At 27.5% G+C, this 18,511-nt stretch overlaps 1 protein-coding gene across 1 annotated transcript; it reads right to left on the reverse strand.

Annotated features, from left to right (window-relative positions):
• Window positions 1–16,422: 16,422 nt before the first annotated feature.
• Window positions 16,423–18,209, reverse strand: LOC101505974 (probable inactive patatin-like protein 9). Its single transcript, XM_004493613.4, has 2 exons — window positions 16,993–18,209; window positions 16,423–16,779 (listed from the first exon to the last, which is right to left on the reverse strand). The coding sequence occupies exons 1-2, from the start codon at window positions 17,923–17,925 to the stop codon at window positions 16,573–16,575; spliced, it is 1,140 nt and encodes a 379-aa protein (XP_004493670.1). The 5' UTR covers window positions 17,926–18,209; the 3' UTR covers window positions 16,423–16,572.
• Between the last annotated feature and the right edge of the window lie 302 nt (window positions 18,210–18,511).

Here is an 18,511-nt window from a genome sequence, read left to right on the forward strand (position 1 = left end):
TACTTGTGATATCAATAATTATGTGGAGTAAATATGAAGCAATTATGTGGAATTAATTTGTAAAAAGAAAATACTATTTTTTTGGACAAATTTATTACTATAACCACTTTTCTTTATACTCATGAATTATGTTGGAATTGCAGTTTCATTTTTTTCTCGGGCATTAAAAATAAATTTACGTACATAAAATGAAGAACTGGTAAGAATTCAGGTCATCACATACAATGTTTAGCTTAAGAATGTTAGTAATATAAGTTGAACTAAGTTTTACTTATTACGTATTGTTCTTTCTATTTTTTCTTTTACAATTCATAAAATATTTAATTTTAAATAAAAAGATATAAAATACAGTCAAACAAATATAGTTAAACCAAAATATCTCAATTGAATTCAGATAGTACATTTATTGTTTTAAAGATAAAAACTAATTTGAAAGAAATTAAATAAAATAATTCAATAATGAATATATATATAGTAGAAAATATTTATAAATATTAATTACAAAAGATTAAATGAATATAAAATTTTATGTTATTTTATATTTATCAACCACAATATTTTTATTGAAAGATTTAGGTCATTTTCTATGAAAACTTGAAATTATGTAGTATAAATTTTGAAACTTATTTAAACATCGTAATTATTATGATTTTGAGTTGTCTATTTTAAAAAATTTCATTATTTTTCAAATAATTGTGTATTTTATAGAATAATACGAATTATCTTTGTTAATATTGTAATCGTTAGGAAGAGTCTTTCAAAATTAAAATTGTTAAAATATTATTTACGATATATAATGTCGGATAATAAACTAAAAGTTTTGCATTGATTTCAACGGAAAACAACTTTTAAAAAAAACTTATTCGAAACAAATGATAAATGATTTTACAGTAAAAAAAAATAGAAGAACAACTATTACTATTATTACTACTACGTATTCAGGTGTGAATAAATACATATATAACTATTTTTACTATATTCAATGTTGATTTTTATTTGTTATAATCTTTAACTTTTATTTTGAAGATTATTTTAATATATATAACTTAAAAAATGTAAAACGTTAAATTTATTATTCACAAAGTACATTCAAAATTACAAAGAGATCTTGGTATCGAGAAGAATGAGTAAAAAAAAAAAAGAATATGATGTTAACGTAATTAATAAAAATACAATAACAATAAAGATAAATTAGTACTAACAGAGAGACAGAGCACATTTATAAAGAGACGAGGCTAAAGAAGCTTCCTATTGGTTTTCTTAACAAACGTTGATCACACCACATTTCCTGCCATTTCCCACTGCTCGATACATTTTTTATTTGTCATTTTCTTCTCTGTACTCACGTACAAACCCACGGATGGGAGTACTCTTTTTTTTACAAGCAAAGTAGGTGTTACTAATATTATTATTATAATAATGTCTTTAAATTTTAATTTAATTTAATTTAATTTAATTGATAGTCGTTGATATTACTAGATTAATTTAATTTAATCATTTATTATAAAATAAAAAAAGAATATTATGTATTACTACAATAGTAATAGATTAATAAAATGTTTGTCTATAACGTACTACTAAATATTAGCACACATTTACACATACATTTACACATAAGAATTATCTCTTATTATTTAAATATATAACTTTTGACTTAATTGCAATTTTAATTTTTTTATTTTTATTAATTCATGAAATTTATATTCTTATTTTAAAAGTCAACTATTTTAGTCTATTTTTTATATTTTTTAACTAAAAAATAATTATGCGATATGTTTTAAATAACACGACTTATTATATGATAATATAAAATAATTAACATTAATTAAATTGAAATAAAATGCAATAAAAACTTATCTTTCAACTTCATAAATTTTTTACATTTTTAATTTAATTAATGATATATAAATAATTAATGTATCTAAATAGTTCTATATCATAAAATAGTATGTCACGTCATTAAAAATATATCAATTCCGTAACTTTGAGTTCAAAAATATAAAAGAAAAATAAAAACTATTAACTTTTAAAATAAAAAACTATTTTTATAAATTAATAATAATAAAAGCACTAAAACTACAACTTGAACTAAACATAATTTTTTTAAAGTGAAAATTATATATTCCTCTCTTATATTTAATTTACACGTGAAAATGATGGATTCAATATATATATATACTGTATTCCAAACATTTATTACATAGTAGTACTGACTTATTTTATATTATTCGGTCCAAACCAATTAATATAATGGTGTGTAAGAAACTAGGGTCCGGTCTACTGAAAAATGATATATGACCATGTCCATGGAGAGGTCCAACCAAGTCATTCATATTTGGTGATGGTGAAAGAGGTAGCGGCTATCTAGCTAGGAATCTTTGCCACGTGCTGGTATATATTTAATTTAAATTTGGATTAAATATATTTTGATTTTTTTCTTCTTATATATTTAATACAAAAGAAAGTAATTCAACAACACTAAACTAACAAGTAACAGCAGTACACAAATAGTTGTCTATGTGTGACTCGCGGCGCTATATGTACCTCTCTGTGTGACTCATTGGAATCGGGCCATACTTGTTGCATTCAATATCAGTTAAACTTTCTAAAAAGTTACATTATACCTTAACAAAATTCGTCGCATAAATTAGATTTTGACTTTACGTTATTCATTTCCTTACATATTTCCACCTCTAATTCAATGTTTTATATATTAATTTTATACGGTCATCTCATCATAATTATTTAATTTATCATATTATATTATTTGTTTTTAAATCACAGACATTTATTCAATAAATTATTTTATATCAATGCATAATAATTAGTGATATTATATATTATTTATTCTCTTATAAAAATAACTATGATAAATATAATTGTCCATATTTAAATCACAATATTCTTTTCCATATCAATCATATTTAAGTAAAATCTTACTTAGTTTATATCATAGCTATATATAGCATTTGGATCGAATTTGACTACATACAATAATTTAATACAGTCACACGATCGGCTTATTGTGCTTGTTTGATTTATATTAACCGATTTAAATTTAAACTTAATATTTAACTTACATTTAAAAAAAAAAATCAAAATCTATAGTAAAATAGTTGAGTGGACGTGTCAATTTAATGATTGAAGGAAGTCCATTTCATAGCATTCACCTTATGGTGGAATGAGGACTCCCGGGTCAAGTTGCATGCGTGTATAATGAGGTTTGATCCAAGTGAATTTAAGTTTGTGTCCCACCAAAATAATCGATTTCTATATGTAAATAAACTTTTATTTATCCATTCATTTTTTTTACTCAATATCCAACGAATTTATATCTTCATTCACGAGTTTATATCTTAAACTTTACAAAATTAATGCCATTTAAGGTCTTTACTAGAAATGCACTCCTTGTGATTCAATATAATGAATGTCTGTATTTTTTTTCTTTCGTAAATATTAAAAAATATAATAATATTTAGTTATTAGAAGATGGTATAAGACTATTTTCAGATTGAGAATCATCTTACATTGTATTGTTCGTCATCATGATGCGATGTTGTTTGTTTTTCATATTTATGTGGTGTTCTCATATGCAAATACTCTTTTGTCGAATCCATATGTTGAGCAATGAGCTTCTATGGAGGTTAACGTCAATTTCAACACCATCTTAACCTTACATATGAATTGTCAATACGCGGTTGAAGTAGATGAAGATTCAAAGATAATGATGATTCAATGACGGTGATGCAATGACGGTGATTCGAAGATGGTGATGCGATATTAGTGGTTTGATAATAAGAATGTAATGATAGATAAATGAAGAGATAATCCTAATTTCTAAATTTATGTCCGATTTTATATGAAATGACTAAAACATAATACATTAAAATTTCCTCTTTTTTTTTCATTTTTTTAATCAATTTAATTACTTAATGTCATATTTTTAATTATTTAATTTATTCTTCTGTCACGTTATTCATCTGTTTGCCGTATAAACTTTTCTTTTTAACAACAACTAAAATAATTTTAAAACTAAATTAAATTTATAAAATTTAAATTAAAAAAAAACTTACATAAACAAAAATAAAAAAGACGTGAATTTATATGGAGGACTTAAATATATAAGTCATACAAGAAATAGCTATTCTAAATACAAGATTTGTGGGAGAAAAAAAAGCTGTATAATTACACAACATCTACAAACCAACAAAGGGAGCTTTAACACAATAAAAAAGGCTCATAACAAAACAAATAATGCATAGGAAAAAGACACAATTGAGCAACATCATAATGGAAATCATTTTCTTCAACTTTAAGCCAACACCACAATACTAATTTAATATTATCAAAGATTTTATCAATATTGAATATTTGTTGATAAAAAACTAATTTAATTTCTCATTTTCTAAATTTACTAAATAGATGCTAGCCAAATAAGATTCGAGATTTGCAGCTTTTTCCTACCATGCATCCTCAAACCACTAAAATAGATTGCATGATTCAAAGCAATATTCGAAAGAACTTAGTGTTCCACTCCATTAATCAAAGGACTGTCAAAAACAAAAATTTGAGGATTTTCATCCAATCCACAACCCCACGTTCCTTTCGGTTCGCATTCAAATAATATCTTCTCAAAAAATTATCCTTTAAAAATTTAAATTAAGAAAAAGACACCACACTAATTTCAAATTATAAATAAAATAACATATAAACTACCAACAAAAGTAATCTAAATTCAAAGTCATATTAAGTTAGTACGATGTAAAAGATCCAATCATCCATTTTAATATCGGTTCATAAATACATAAAATAAATAAAGAAGAAAAAATGAACGGAACTTCGTTTTAGGAATCTAACTCGTGATGCCTCATGAGACGACAAATAGCAATACATATAATGTTGAGAGAAAGGAACAAAACCTCGACTATTTCTTATCTGGCTATAATATTTTGATGGATTCTATTTGGTTTAGAGTCAGAGATTCCCCGCACAAAACGGGTAAATTGTTGTCACTCTCGCGTAGGATGTATCCATCGCTATCTTTTGCCCATTCATACAATCTCTGTTCCACTATATACACCTATAGCATAATAAAATATTCATTTATAACACGCATTTTTTTTATATCTAATTATGTTAATTAAGTTATATGATGGATTATTTCATGTTTTACATTCTATTTTCAATAATTTTACTTTCATTTTTATTGTTGTTTTGTGTGTCGAATTAGTAATTGTGTTCATAAACATTTAAATATATTGTCAGCTAAATCATATTCTCATCACTGTTATAAAAATAAATAAATTAAATCTTAGTAATCATTATAAATAAAAAACAACCACTTTTAAATTATTTAAGGATACTATTACTAAGATATCATTTATTTATTTCAAAATATTTAATATTTATTGTTAAATATTTAACATTAAAAATAAATAATTTAATAAATTTAATTTATTTTTGACATAAAATATAGAATATTAATTACGGTTAACTATATTTTTTTAATATGAGTGAATATTTTTGTTTTGTTTTAATAGTGGCCAAAGGAGTATCTATATAGTTTCTTGTTAATTAATCGACAGGGCAAAAACAATGTTAAATATTATTCCACAACTACTTTTTAGTTTTATTTTTAATTTCTATGGTATATTTAGTAATTTGATGTTTAGTCTTTAAATTAATAGTTAAATAAATTTTTTTATGAAAAAACTATTTTTTATTTTTCAAAAAATTATAATAACTAAATATTATTTATCAAAAAGTGTCAGTAAAATAAAATTTATTTATTTTCTGAATTTTTGTTATTCATTAAATATTTTTACAATAAAATATAAAAAAAATCAGTATAAAGTTTATAAACAATGAAATATTATTTTTCTTAAAATACAAATATTTTTTTAATTCATAAAAATAATTGTTAACTTATTTATTTAGAAAACAATGTATCAAAACTCTTTAATTTGAAAATGTATCATAGAAGCTCCTATTTTTGTTTATTTATGTTTTGGTTAAGAATCCATAACTATTTAATAGGTTGTTGGGATATATTAAAATTAAGTTTGGTACTTTTTTGTTAACTCCATTAATCTTAAAATATACTACTATCTATAAGATGATTTTAAATTAATGTATTTTTTTTTTTGTCTATAAATGAGATAATATAATTATATTATTTGAAAGTTACACGTAACCATAAAGTCCAGTTCAAACTCGGATATAATATATTTAATAATATTCAATGCAACAATTTCAATTTTTGTCAATTAAATTAAAATTTAATAACAAATTAATATATTTTTAATAGAGAATTTAAAACGTGATATGAACCTCCAATTTAATTATTAAATACATATTTGATATAATTGTGAGTGTGTTAGAATTATAAACAATCAAGTAATTTATAATTTTTACATGATAAACATTTTCCGAGGTTTGTGAATTTACATAGCTTGTTCAATGAATGTTGCTCCCATCTCTCACATCTAACTTAGGCCATTCCTTCTACTTCCCCTTCTGAGAGCCGAGACCATTGTTATAGTATACCATGCCTGACCATATATTAATTGTAAAGAAGGAAAGTGCAAGAAAAAAAGGTAATTTAATTAGGTTAAGTGTAGTGAATAAAGTTGTGTTGTTAACCTTCTTCAATTAATAATGGTTTGGCCTCAAAGGCTCAAACACTTTGGCTTAATTAGAAAAAAAGAATGCATTCAGAATATGACACTATATGTGTGGCTCTTTTAATGGATTCTTTTTACTAAAAGCTCTTTTAATGGAATTACCAACTCAGAATTCAGAAGGGTGTGGTGCCCTTGGTACGTACTAGGCCCTGAGGCATACCCTGACATTAACATGAAACTAGTATCCAGACATCTAGTTGTTAAGACAGTACCTTCTAGTACAATTACGTGATGTCGGTCTCTTCAATCGAGATTGTCCATCAATGCCCTCAACTACTCATTCTTCTTCTTCATCTTCTTTCTATTTAAAATAAAAATAAAAATAAATATAGCTACTTACTTTTTAACAACATTATGCACGCCGTATTTATTCATTTTTTTAACCAATATTTATGAAGAATAAAGAATTAATATCTTATTTTTATTTTAAATTTGATAAAGATGATGATAGTTGATATGAAGATGGTGAAGAACATAAAGAAATTGATATGAATGAAGAGGATGATTAAGGAAACATTCTAAAGTTTTATTTTTAATAAAATAAAGATCATAATAAATAAAAATAAACAATAAGTTTAAATTTTAATTTTGAACTAATAGAAAAAGGAGAAAGAACTTAAATAATTAATTTGAGAAGAAGAAACTTGGTTATTTAATATAAGAGTTATTTGTCAAAGAGTTATTTGGTTTTTTTATAGTTAATTTTTTAAGATAGTTATTTCTTTCTTTTTGGTAGTTGTGACTTTTTCTTTGTTTATATTGGTAATTTTTTTGACATTTATATAGATTTTTTAATAGTTATTTCTTTTCGTTTATGATTTTGTTATAACTATTTCTTTTTTATATTGACAGTTGATATAGAACAGATGCTCTAGAGAAAATAGAAATAAATACTCGCACTGAACAAGAAATTATCACACATAACTATACTCCAAAATCTACAAATTTCCATTTTTCTCACACTCAAAGAATCACATGAAACCCCAACCTTCTTGCCAAAAAAAAAAAAAAGAAAACACAACCTTTCCTACAACTACAATTTTAAGAGTGCTCTAATTAAGTAGAAAGAATTCCAAGTGAAAATGAGTCACTTGCTTTAACTTTTCTTCATATTAAAGGGCAAACATAATTACAAAAATGTGAATAAAGTGGATCTTAAATAGTAAATTCAGTTAGTGAATGCAAAAATATGTTGTAATAAATTATTGTGTCATTTATATATAGTTAGTTGTTGTTGCAATTAACCAGTGGCGGAGCTCGACTAAAAAGTTTAGGGTGATTCATATAAAATTATAATATGTATAAATCAAATATGCAAATAATATTATATAACACAAAATTAAGTTGTAATAAATACAAAGTGAAGTATCAAATAATTTAGCTATATGACTTAAGAATACCTTAAAGTAATGCTATACGCTATTTAATTAACTTGAAATCATCAATAATAGACTCAGAGATGATAATTACAACAATTTCTCTTTTAATATAAACTATCATGCTAAATTTAGGAAAATTAACAATTTAAAAAACAAAATCAGCAAATAGGCAACTATCATTCTAAATATGTATCAGCAAATAGGCAACTATCATTCTAAATATGTCGTATATCTTGTTCAATAAACATGCAATCATCAACAACAATAATTTAAATCAACAAATTTAGCAACAACAATTTATCCATTATTCTAAATAGGCAACATTATAAATCAGTAAAAATAAGCAGCAAAAATAAGCAAATCAACAACAAAAATCAGCAAATTAGCAAAAGCACAAACACCTTGTATTCAACAAAAATCAGCACAAACATCTTGTTTAGCAAATCAGCAAAATAGGGAAAATTAGCAAATCGACAACATCCAAAATAGGCAAAACCTTTGGAGTTTTGATGACGAACGACCGAGGCAGCAGCAACGCAAGACGACAAGAGGGCAACACGACAGCGGCACGATGCAACACATCAAGAGAGTGAAAGAAAAAGAGAGAGTCGCACAAATGAGAGAGAGGAAGATATATGATATGATTTAGAGTTTAGGTATTATTGTAATTTTGTAATTTTAATAATGACATTTTGATCATTTTACTTATATATATTTTTTTGGCTTGGCACGGCCCCCCTTGTCCCAAGCAAGATCCACTTGTGGCTTGTATTGTGCATGCTATTTATGGCGAGTGATTTCAAAGATCAATTGGGGAGAGTTCAAGTGAGCACTAGAAAAATTGAGAATTATAAAAATTGGCTTGTACCGTGCATAAGTTTCTGCATTTATTGGCTCAAATTCATAACAAGAAACATAAATTCCCAAGGATTATTTTGTGTGAAGGGTTTAAGAGAGACAATTTAGTGTGAATGGACTATCTTAGTTTCACAAAATAGTAAACATTTTAATTTTTTTGGATATTGGGTAAAATCAGATCAATCCAATTTACCCAAGTGACCTCGTTCCCAAAAATCATTTGTTTATTTTAGGATATTACACTTTAGTTACTTTGATGCTTGCAAGCATTTTCTACAATTTTAGAAACTTTGTAATTTTGATTATATTGATGCTTGCAATGAAAGTATTTTATGATTTTGATCTTTTCAATAATTGTATGTTTACATATATATTAGTTGCTAAAAAAAATAGTGATAATAGGTTACCTTATATTTATTGGGGAAAAATAAAGGTTATGAAATTTTAAAAAAATAATATGATAATCCCGAGAAATTCAGTATCCAACCGAATCGACAAATGAACGGTTTGACTCAATCTATTAGTGTAATAAACTGTTTTTTTATCAGACTCATACTAGTATTCCTTATACGATTTGAGTTTCATTTTGGACAAATTCAATCCATATGGACTCTTGTACAATCCTAAGTAATGGATAAAAAAAAATAGTATTTTGATGCAATGGAATAGTATTTAGACATATGTTCAGGTTTCTCCGATGAAAAAAAAGGGTACATATTCATCTTCTTGCTATGAAATCCCATATGATGTATCCGTTAAAGATGTTATTAGAGTAATGTGGATCAAATGTTTTTAATTTTCTCCAATTTTTAAAAAATAATTAAAATTAATGATAAAGGTAGCGTTGTACTATATACAAGGGTGGATCTTCTTTAAAACCAAAATGTCCTTCTTAAAATTATAATAATACATAAACCCTAAATCATATCATCCCCCTCATGCGCGCGACTCTCTATTCCTCTCATATTCTCGTGTTGTGTTGCTCGCGCCGCTGTCATGCTGCCCTTCTGCCGTCTTACGCCGCTGATGCCTCGCCTCGCTTCAGCTGCCTCGATCGTTCGTCGTCAAAACTCCAAAGGTTTGGATTTTGTTGATTTTCCTTATTTGTTGAACAAGGTGTTTGAACAAAATGTTTGTGCTGACTTTTGTTGCAAACAAGGTGTTTGTGCTTTTGCTGACTTTGTGCTGATTTAGAATGATGGCTGCCTGTTTAATGATGACTAAATTGTTGTTGCTAAATTGATTGATTTAAGTTGTTGTTGCTGATGGCTGCCTGTTTATTGAACAAGATATACGACACATTTAGAATGATGGTTGCCTCTTTGCTGATTTTGTTTCTTAAACTTGTTTCTTAAATCGGTAATTTTCCTAAATTTAGCATAACAGTTTATCTTGAAAGAGAAATTGCTACAAGTATCAGTTCTGAGTCTATTATTGATGATTTCAAGTTAATTGAAGACCGTAGAACATTATTTTAAGGTATTCTTAAGTCATGTAGTTAAATTATTTGATACTCCACTTTGTGCTTATTACAATTTAATTTTTTTACTATATAATATTATTTGGATATTTGATTTATACATATTATAATTTTATATCGGTTACCCAAACGTTTTAGTCATGCTCCGCCACTGACTATTTAGTGCGTAATTTATAGGAAAAAGATCGGTGTATACCCATACACCATTCTATTTTGTTTGGAAAGATAATAATAAATAGAGTTGTGTGATAAATGTGATACATTGATGATACGATCAAAATAAAAATAAAGAGATAAAATGAAATGTTTAATAGATTTATGTAAAATTTGAATGTCTATATATAAGAGTTGTAATTTATATTCATTGATTTCATTCCAACACAATAACAGTGCGAGTTTAGAAAAAAAAAAGGATTTTTTGATACAGAAAGAAATAAGTATTATCGTCTAGAGATGTAATTTATATTAGTGTAATATATAGTTTAAAATAATAAAAAAATATGATTTTTTATTTAAAAGACAAGTTTTTTCCCTCAACATGTATTCAAAATTAGTGACAAGGCTGGTCATAATTTCAAATGAATTTCAATTATATGTCAATCATAAACTACACGAAATAATTGTCCACCAATAAGTGTTTTGGAGTTATGTGTGCTACTCTGCATGGGCATATTGGGACAGACCCAATATATATATGTCATTGGCGCCATAGCCCTATCCCACCAATCCACCATGATGTGTTTTCCCTTGCTACCACATTTGAATAAATACAAAAAACGCACGGTAAAATGTCCAAAAGAAACAAAATTTCTAATTCGATCCATTTCTTGTTCTAAATTAAAGCACAAATTATCATTATTTAGTTGTATATTCAACTTTCTCACCAATAAGTGATAGTTTTGAAGTAGGAACATTATGTACTATAATATTTGTGTAAAAAAATTATAATTTCTCACCAAATTAATAAAATATCCATATCTTTTCAATTATAAAAAAGAATCCACATCTTATCTATTTCTCCTTAATAAATAAATAGTGACGTAATTCATAAGATTTCATCCTTGAACCTAAAAACAATGCAAACTTTTATATATGCTCATCATCATCACCTGACTATTTATTTTGAGGTTGTTTGCACGCATGTCCATATCGTCGTTATTCGGCATCATGTGTTTGGTTCTAGGTGTACTTTAAAATGCTCAAGAAACAATTATGTTTGAGGACAACATTAATCAATCAATTTAATTATCAAGCACACGAGGATTAACACACATACATATATACCTACATACTCAAAAAGATAAGTATACAATTAAATTGGGTCTTTATTAAGCGGATTCTAGCTAGGATGTCCCACTGCGTATATCTCTTAAGCCTCATGGTTCTTTTGCCTTTCTATTTGGCATTTGGGTCTTTAGCTTATGTCATAAATTTTGTGATTGCTAAACAAGATTGTTCACCAACTACTTGTGCTCGATCTTATCCTCACATTGATTTTTGAATGTCCTATGGTTATTTTTTTCAACAATTATTGGTCCAAACTAATATAAATATGGTCGTGAACTAGCCAATGTATTAATTGAGTGGACCAAACTAAAGTATTTGACGACACATTGCTCATTCTATCGCACTTTATATTATGGTGCGTCATGATCAATGTATTAAATACATGGCTACTTTTTTCACATGTTTTTTCTCTTTGATATTTTAATATTGTGGGAAGCCTATATAATCCCTAATATCTTCACCGATTTGTCTCTAAAAAATAATACTCCCTCATGTCTAAATTATAAAAAAGAAAACAAAATAATATCAATGAATTTATTTGTTACTATCACTATATCATTATTTAAATATTTTTACAAATAAATGTATCCATCATAGAAAAGTGTAATACATTAAATGCATCTATTGATATTTAAAAGATAAATACTAAATGAGAATAAAAAATCATTTAAATAATAAATACATCTTAAAAGTTATAATTTTTTCTTATAAATAAGATAAAAAATCTCTAATTTTTTTCTTCTTCTATAGTCAACGTTGAAGGTAGTAATTGTGAGACTTTAGAATATGCTTTACCAAAAGAATAATAAATCCCCTAAAAAACATAAATCTATTATGAAATGAATTATAAGTACAAATTAATTAATTAATGTTTAGTAAGATTGTTATATCAAAACAATTGTTTAAACTCAAGTGGTTAAGGAGTTTCACTTAAAGAGAAATCATTTGGAAGAATTCGAGTTGAAATTTGGGTTGAAACAATTTTTAATTTATATCTTTCAGTCAAACTCCGAATTATCAAAATTCTTTTTCTTTGATGTGCATGATTTGTGTGCCTTTATCATTGTACTACTAAATAAATATGTTGGAGGTTAAGGTGAAATCATAGTGAATGATAGTACAAAGTGAGTAGGGTTAAAAGAGAGTTGATGTGGTGGAAAGATATTGAGTCTATTACTGATGAGAGGATTATAGTAGTTGGTTTGTCAACAATGTGGTAGAGGTGATAGACTTTCTTTTGGAAGGTCTTGTGGGTAAATATGATGATTCTTCGGGATAGTTTTAATATGTCGTATATTATTGTCTTAGATAAAATGTTTCGGTACCAGATTGGAGGTGAAAATTGAGGTGAATGCGAAGTTTATTTTAATGAAAAGATAATTTGTTTTTGAAATGTATTTCTTGTTATGAGTTTAGAGAAATGATTAAAATAATATACTTATAAGATGTTCATGATAAGTATATTACAATGTCCTATACTTATGATGATATCACTTGGAATAAGGTGGTTATGTTGGATGCACTTTTTATTTGGAGGCTTTTGGACAATAGGCTTCGTACACATTTGATTTGGTTTGTTGTGCCTCATTATCACCATAAGTTAATTTGTGTGTAGAGGTGTGGTTGTGTGGAGGCCTCTTTACACTTATTTTTGGTGTTTCCGTTCTTTTGGGGTGTGTGAAACTTGGTCTTACATTAATGTGATATTTTTTTGTGTTATCTAATCAGTTACACATTATATATATACATATATTTAATTTATTGTTAGGTTATAAGTTGGTCCATGATAGCAAAAATTAAATATTATTAAAATAATAAAAAGAGTAAAATATAATATTTTCAATTTATTAAATGGAAATGTTTTTTTTATTGTTACAATTTTTTTATATGTTTATTCTCTTTTATTTTTTTTATGTTTTATAATTTACTATTGATTGTAATCGAATAATTATATTAGTTTATTTTTATCGTATTTAATATTTGTGTAAAAACATTTATGTTGTTTTATAAATACATATATTTCTTTAATACTATTTTTTTTTTCCTTTACTCTTCTATCAAACTATTAAATAATCAATTTACTTTTGATTTATTTTATTTTCACTTTCTTTCTTTCTTAACTAACCAAATAAAATGTAAATAAGATAAAAACTAGTTTATTTTAGTTTTATTTTCTTATGAATTAATTTTTTTTTTCTGAGAGAATAAATTAGATGTTCACCCTAAATAATAATATTTAGGATATGATTTCAATATTATGGAATGCCATACAAATGTGGACTTTTCTTTTTATGTTATTGCATAAACAAATCTTGTTTGTAGCGTCGGTCGAGGTATAAGAGGCAGCACAACTCATTAATTGACATTGTAATTTGTAAGTGATTGCCTATCCAATCTTTTATATTTGTTTATTTTTTTGATTTTTTATCAGATATTTTTGTAGTGTAAAACATACTATAAAATTATAATTTCTGATGATATATTTACAGGCAAATGAACAGAGGGACGACCAACCCTCTAATTTGTGGTTAGAGGTTATTTAAGTACCTTATAGGTCCACTGATCCAGATTTGTGGTTGGACTATTTTAACAATATAAGACTTAAAATGGTCGAATTGCCATTTTTTTATCCAACATAACTGTACTATCATAATCAGCATGTGAGGCATAAAATCATACTCATCTAAGGGGTTAGACAAATCTAACTCGATTCGTCGTTTATGACTAACCAAATTTAGTCATGTGTTGTGCACGTGTACTTGAAATGGCCAGTTCACAATGTTCATCTGCTAAATTATTTATTGGATTTTGTCTGTAGTGTAAAATGCTTGTTTAATATTTTACAATAAATTCTGTAATATTTCAAGAATAGATTAGTGGTAAATGTTTTAAGAAGACCATTGTAGAAGATTAGCAAAGCGTTAAGCTGCCATTTTAAACAATTCAAATATTTTCTCCTTAATTTCCTTCAAAACACCATAATGTGAGGCTATGAGTAACTCGAATATATAGACCATATCACCTGTGTGGACAAAGAGTATCTTCTATTATTATATTTATATCGATTATTTGTTTAGTTATTTTTCTATGTTATTTATCCACAATAAAATAATTAGTAAGTTTTGTTATTTTTAATGTGGTTATTTAATTTTTTTAATAATATTATGAGTCATTTATTATTTTATTTCACACTATTTTAATTTTAAAATAAATAATTAAAAATATAGATTAATAGATAGGGTTTCTTTCTAATAACCCATTTTTTTTTAAATTATTTATATACTCCATTTTATATACCAAACTATTTTTTTTTATATTTAGGTAGAAGTCGTCATTTGCATAAGCGATCGAGTTTGCAATGTCGAATTTCTTAAACAAGGTCGGATTTGCAATTTTGATTTTTTTAAATATTTATTTATTTTATTTAATCGTGTACAAATTTCTATTTTGAAATAACGTATTTTCAAAGATACATATAAGTCACGTTTTGGAATGACAATTTTTAAAAATGTATCAAAGTTAAAAAAATAAAAATAAAATCAAATATTTAAGAAAATTGTCTTTGCAAACTTGGACTTTTAAGCAATAAAATTGAAAGTTTAGTATATAATGTTAAAAAAAAGAATATATTGGTATTTTTTTAAAAATTGGATTATTAAAATAAAAAACCTCAATAGATATGCACTAGGCTCTTTTTGGTAATTAAAAAAAAAACTTGTAGTTTATAATTTTATTTTCCAATTTTATTGTTACTATTGTAACTAAAATCATTTTTAACTTTTTATTATTTAATTATTATAATTTAAAATAAGTAATTTTAAAAATTTGAAATAACAATTTATATAGTTTTAAAATTTAAAATAATTTTAATAAATAATAATTTAAATTACTTTATTTATTATAATTATAAATATTTAAATAATTAATATTTTGAAATAAATAATTTATTTATTTTAATTTAAAATTAATAAAATAGATAAATAAAAAATAAAATATAAATAACTAATTTTAAAATATTTTAAACATTAATTGTTAAATTTATTTTTTAATTAAGAATACCTATTGTCTATTTTCTCTAAAAATATTATCGATAATATAATAGTTAATATTGCGATAAAAGTCGAAAAAAGAAACTTGCTCCAAATATTCTCGAGGGTAAAACAAATTTCAATGCGAAGTCTTTTAGAAGTTTTAGAATGCAACCACAAATTTTACAAGCCCTCAAAAATTTGCTCCATAATTAAATTTATGTCAGCCGAAAAATTCACAAAACACAACAACATATCTATTGGCGTGTGTTTCTTATAGTAGTGTGCGACATGATCATATGAAAACCTTTATTTTTCATTTTTTTGGTACAAAGAAACCTTTTTTTGTATCTCTATCGCAACTGCCTTGGTACTTTTACCTTTAGGTTTTTTCTTAATTAACAAACTGATGGAATTAAATTATTTGATTTTCACAAAATAAAAATTGAGTTGACAGTTGAACTTGAGTAGTGTGAGGCTCCGTTATTTGTGTTATTTTCCCCTCCAAGTAAAAGTAAAACGAGGTTGGTTGGTCACGACACACGAGTGTAGTCGTGGTACTCGAACACCACAAATTACGCAATCATTTTGGGAAATTAACAATCCCATGGAACCGTATAAGAAACGGTTGTTAGGTAACTCCTACCTGATCTTTCGTAAAAAATCAAAAATAAACATCAACAAAATATAGATACGGAGAATCACTATACTAAAATTCTTACCAAGTAAATTTATTCATTCATCCGGAACAGCTAAAATAAAACCTCCGAATTTTTTAACTTAATTAAAAAAAAAAAGAAAAAACCTTGATACAAGTTACAACTTTTACAGCTTCAAAATAATAAAAAAAAAACTTGTTAGCAAGTGGCTAACGGCGGAACCTTGCAAGGACTAGGTGGCAAACTAGACTTTCCGGTAGCAACAAGACGTTTCACAAAGCTCTCAATTCTGTTACCGTTAGTTTCTTGTAGTAACCGTTTCCCCCCAAATGGCAACGACTCCAACACTCTCTCGTTCAGCACTTCCATTTCTTCCCACCTTCCCTTTTCTCCCAAACCAAAAGCCTGCACAAAAACACATCGTTAATTCACTCCGTTATCCACAAACAATAATAATAATAATAATAATAATAATAATAATAATAATAATAATAATAATAATAATAATAATAATAATAATAATAATTAAGTTTAACTTCCTTTTTTCATTCCTCTTTTTTTCTTTTCTAGAGAACCAAACAGTGCATAAGCAAAAAAAGAAAACACCAATTGGCGTACCTGAATCCTGACGTAGTCAGTACGATTCCAACTGAAGGCGTTTCCCAACATCTGGTCAATGGTTTCCGAAACGCCGTCGAGAGCAATGTCAACCACCGTCGACGTTGAACACTCACGAACGTCACAAACTCTGTTCGCCGGCGCTCCGTTTCCGATTGACATCACCATTAGATCCTCCACGCCATTCACCGACGGGAAATCACGTTTGTTATGGAGAACATGCGTGACAGCCGCTGCCGCCGGATTATTCATCACCAGACCGCCGTCCACGGCTGAGCAAGAGGTCTTTCCGTCGACGGAAGCGAATTGAAAAGGTTTGAAGAGTCTTGGAATTGCTGACGTGGCGCGACAAACCTTCCAGAGTTCGAAATTGAAACTCGGTGACTCGGACGCGTCGGCTCGTGAGAACACGAACGGAGCGGAACTCTTGAGGTCGTAGCAAGGGATAAGCAAAGGCTTACACGTGTCCTTCAACGTCAACGACTTTCCTTCGTTCTCTTTTCTTTGAAACGTTCGCTTCAACAAACTTTCAACGCTACTCGAGGAGAATCTCCTGCGCCGGCGAAAAACTCCGACTGTGTTCGTTTTGTAGAGTTCGTGATTTCTGTCGGCGATGAAGTTGACGGCGTCTCTGGCAGTGAAGAGAGGTCTGCCGAAGCCATCGTCGGCGGTGATCATAGCAGCGAGTATTCCGCCAATGCCAGTCCCGGCGATGATGTCGAAGTAGTCGGTGATTTGAGCGTGAGGATCGTTGGTTTGTGCGCGGATCTGGTCCTCAAGATGGATGAGAGCGGCGCCGGAAACAATGGCGGTGGTTCCTCCGCCGTCAATGCTGAGAATGCGAGTTTTGGTGGTGGCTCCACAGTGTGATACTGAGAGCCATTGTTGTTCAAGTTTGTTAAAGATCTCCAGCGTCACTTTGCTAAGTTCCATTCGCAATGAGTTTGGGGATGAAAATAGCAATTCCAAGTTGAGTGACGAAAAAATCAAACGAGAAAAGCAGATAGTAGTGTTTAGTTCAGGCTTTGTTACCAAAGAATGCAGTTTCTACTTTTTACACCCTCCTCTCTCTGATTCTTGTATGAGTAATAAAGCAGAAGAAGTGAAGTGAGAGTTGCTTTTGGCTCGGGTATGGGGGTAGTTATAAGGACAATCCTTTTGTCCTTCTCGTTCTGTTTCTTTTTTTTATTTGTTTATTTATTACTAGTATGTAACTTGATTTTTGTTTTCTTTTGATTAATCTAGTTAACTAATTAAATTAAATTCATAACGAACATCACCCCCCTTGTTTCCACTTCCCACACCCACTAGAGCAACGTGACCGTGAGTGTTACTGTGTACGTGTTAGGGGTGGGTTTGCACGTGCAAGTGCGCGTGTTGTTATGCGAGAAGCGCGAAATTCGGCTCGTTAGCCGGCTCGGCTTTCGCTTGGTCAGTGTTGTAGTTCACACTACTGTTCACTCCAGTGTTACACTGCCGCTGCCGCTCTGTTTGTTTTTAGTGTTAGCACTATTGTGTT

The sequence above is a fragment of the Cicer arietinum genome, chromosome 3, assembly GCF_000331145.2.
Source record: "Cicer arietinum cultivar CDC Frontier isolate Library 1 chromosome 3, Cicar.CDCFrontier_v2.0, whole genome shotgun sequence".
Taxonomy (NCBI): domain Eukaryota; kingdom Viridiplantae; phylum Streptophyta; class Magnoliopsida; order Fabales; family Fabaceae; genus Cicer; species Cicer arietinum.

Excerpts from the sequence above, each read along its gene's own strand:
- LOC101505974 (XM_004493613.4), bottom strand. The coding sequence starts at position 17,925 with ATGGAACTTAGCAAAGTGACGCTGGAGATCTTTAACAAACTTGAACAA. Across the intron at positions 16,780-16,992 it reads CTGACTACGTCAGGATTCAG|GCTTTTGGTTTGGGAGAAAA; the intron begins GTACGCCAATTG and ends GTTTTTGTGCAG.